The 2,850-nt window shown below is 57.5% G+C and overlaps 1 protein-coding gene across 1 annotated transcript; it reads left to right on the forward strand.

Annotated features, from left to right (window-relative positions):
* Nucleotides 1-1,387: 1,387 nt before the first annotated feature.
* Nucleotides 1,388-2,524, forward strand: GLOTRDRAFT_134512 (uncharacterized protein; the record flags this gene model as incomplete). The annotated part of the gene is made up of 3 exons (XM_007873479.1): nucleotides 1,388-1,408; nucleotides 1,467-1,676; nucleotides 2,342-2,524. The coding sequence occupies 3 exons, from the start codon at nucleotides 1,388-1,390 to the stop codon at nucleotides 2,522-2,524; spliced, it is 414 nt and encodes a 137-aa protein (XP_007871670.1).
* Nucleotides 2,525-2,850: the final 326 nt, after the last annotated feature.

Genomic DNA, 2,850 nt, shown 5'->3' on the forward strand with positions numbered 1-2,850 from the left:
CAGGGGCTGGAATCGCTCCCCTCTCTCTGCTCTTTGTTGCAGCACCCTATTTCCACCCTTGTGAGCCTCTTTGCTTAGGCACCGCAGCCGCCAGACCCTCCCATTCAGCCTCCACCGATCTCCCTTGCTGGCACGGACATCGACGGTGGGGGCTGAAAGGGGTCAAATCTCTCCCCCGTTGCATGCATCCCCCCTTCTGAAGCTCCCTGAGTCTATCTCGGTAGGCACCCAACCCGCCAAACCCCATCGCTCGTGCTCCAGCGTGCTCCACCTGGGGCTCAGTGGGTCATGCAGGCTTGGAATTCACCGACAGACTCTGCACGTCTTGGACACACCCAAGGGCACCTCTGAAGTGAGGTTTGATCAGCCACCGCACCTTTCCCATGCCACAGTTGAGTTTCTACAGAATTACTATTATTCTGAGATAAACATCAGGAGGGATCGGACAGCTGGTGCTTAGCCAGTACTCAGTCCGCTGGTGTCAGGGATGATTCTACACCCTCATTCAAGTGTGTAGAGTCATATTTTATAGCCACCAGAGAGGCCAGCATGACCTGCTGGTTTTGCAGTTCAAGCGCCATCTGCACAAGTGCAGTATACATTGCCACCGCTTGATCTCGGTCAATTCTGAAGCGATTCAAGTCAGGTTCAGTTGTTCATGAGCTGCCAACATGTATTTATATGCTACGAAGCTGCCCGGACATCTGTCTGTGGCTCCCGAGCTGGGAACGGCTTCCCATCCTTGCTTTAACACATCTCAAGATGCAGTGTGCATTGGATTAAGACAGCTGTATGCTATGAATGAGTGTGGGTGTAAGGGAGGGTACAGGGAGAACAACAAGGGCAAGTCTCAAAGAAAGACTAACTTAGTGACTAGCTAGTAAACTATCAGACTAAGAATGTGCTACGAGACGGCAGAAATAGAGAGGACAGAACAAGAAATTTTGTTTGGTCGAGTTTCGCCGACAATTGCCTAAAGCGGTGACACAGCCACACGCGCGCGGTGGCGGCAGTGGCGGCTGTGGCGCGACAGCAAAGTCGCTCGCGGATGCCGACACACATGAAATTGCGCCTCGGTAAGTATCTCATCGTACTCAGCAGGTATGAAACCCCTAGGAACCGTCTTGAATTGACTCTTTTTTATGCTGTAGAGCCCGAGCAAGACAGCCTCGGAGACGAGCCGACGCGCGCGAGACGCTAAGTCTCGCGTTGTGCTCTGGCTTGCTTCGGCACTCTCGACGCCGCCGCCGCCGCCCCATCCAATGTTGGGATGGAGTCCTTGGGTGGTGGATAGGATAGGTGGAGGGTATGTGAGCTGAGGACAAGGGAAAAAAGTAAGCAAACAGTTCAGGCTTCGAAGTTATATTGTTTGATACTAGGGTCTGGCATGCCCGCCTCGCGGATCGACGTAGGCGGGTCGAGCTGGCCCCGAATGTTCATTTTTCAGGTCTCTTACCTTCTCATAGGTCGTGCCATCCTTCTGGACCTGGCCCGGAGCCGTACAAATGCAGCAAGACCGCTGGCAGCACACCCGCCTCCCCTCGCGCCCTCCCGACATTGGAACCCAGAACGCCGTCGCGTTCTCGGTTTCGATGTCACTCCCGACTCTCCTTGACCCCAGGAAACGAACGATAACGGCGTCGCGCAAATGGGCGCCGCCGTTCTCGTTTTATTTCGTTTTTTCTATTTTACTACCCCCCTCCCCCTGTCCCTCCCTCCCCACTTCCCCGGTCGCCTATCCTCGGATAGGAACCGATTTCCTGACTCATTATGGAGTCAGGACGACGATGAGACACGCGCTATAGCAGCGCGTTGTCTCGTCGTCGCGTTCTTGTCGATTCTTCCGGGGGTCATTCCCCCCTCCCTACAATCCCGTTCTGCGGCGGGCCCGGGGACGCTAGTGATGCGTCTCCGGTCCCGAATGAACCTCCTCATGCTACACCAGCGCGAGGAGGCTCATTCTGAGCCGTAGCACGTCCGTCGTCGCCGTCAACGCCCTCGTCGTCGCGCGCGCGTTGCCCGACGTCGAACACCAGAACGCGCGCGCGTTCTGGTGTTCGATGTCATTTATGGCTGGGGGCTACTTAACGAAGCTGTGGCAGAAAGGGATGCACACATCTGTGCACCCATTTTGCCACAATCTTCGCTTTTCTGGTTTACCCTTCCCAACCCCTCCCTGCCCATCCCTCCTTCACCAGGCCGTCCGCTGTCAAGCGGACGCCTGTTCCTGGCTTGTACGCGTGCCAGGACGTCGGCGAGAGGCGAACGACCCAATCGTTCGCCCTTGTCGACGTTGTTTCTCACCTTTTGTCGCCCTCCATCCCACCTCTCCCCTCACAAGCCCATCCCGGCCCCGGATCGCCCCGAAACAACCCGGGATCAACATCCCCCGTCCCCTCAACCCTTCGAGAAGCGTGTCCGGCCGCCGCACCCTGTCCCGACCGCTGGTGCCGCCGCCGTCGCCGCTGTCACCCTCCCCGACGGACCCCCTCGCGGCGACATCAAATCGTGCCGCGCCGCTTGAGATATGGGTGTTTCGGGATCGCGGGAGGAGTAGTAACACGACGCTGTATGCGCCTTTGCCATCAGGTAAGTATTAAATATTCTATCCAATTGTTTCTATCCTCCTCCCCCCTTCCACCAACCTCCCTCTCGCCGGCCCCGGAGAGCGCGCAAACTCGCGCGTTTTGACGGGGCCGCGTTCTTACTACCCACATCCATGCTCTCCGGCCACCGTTCGCTTCCGCGACCGCTGCCGGCGCCGCGAACCGTCCGTCACCGCCGCCGACGTCATGCATCACGCCGACATCAAAACACATCGCCCCGCATAGACGCGGGGTAGTTCTGGCT

The sequence above is a fragment of the Gloeophyllum trabeum genome (assembly GCF_000344685.1).
Source record: "Gloeophyllum trabeum ATCC 11539 unplaced genomic scaffold GLOTRscaffold_00243, whole genome shotgun sequence".
NCBI classification, from domain to species: domain Eukaryota; kingdom Fungi; phylum Basidiomycota; class Agaricomycetes; order Gloeophyllales; family Gloeophyllaceae; genus Gloeophyllum; species Gloeophyllum trabeum.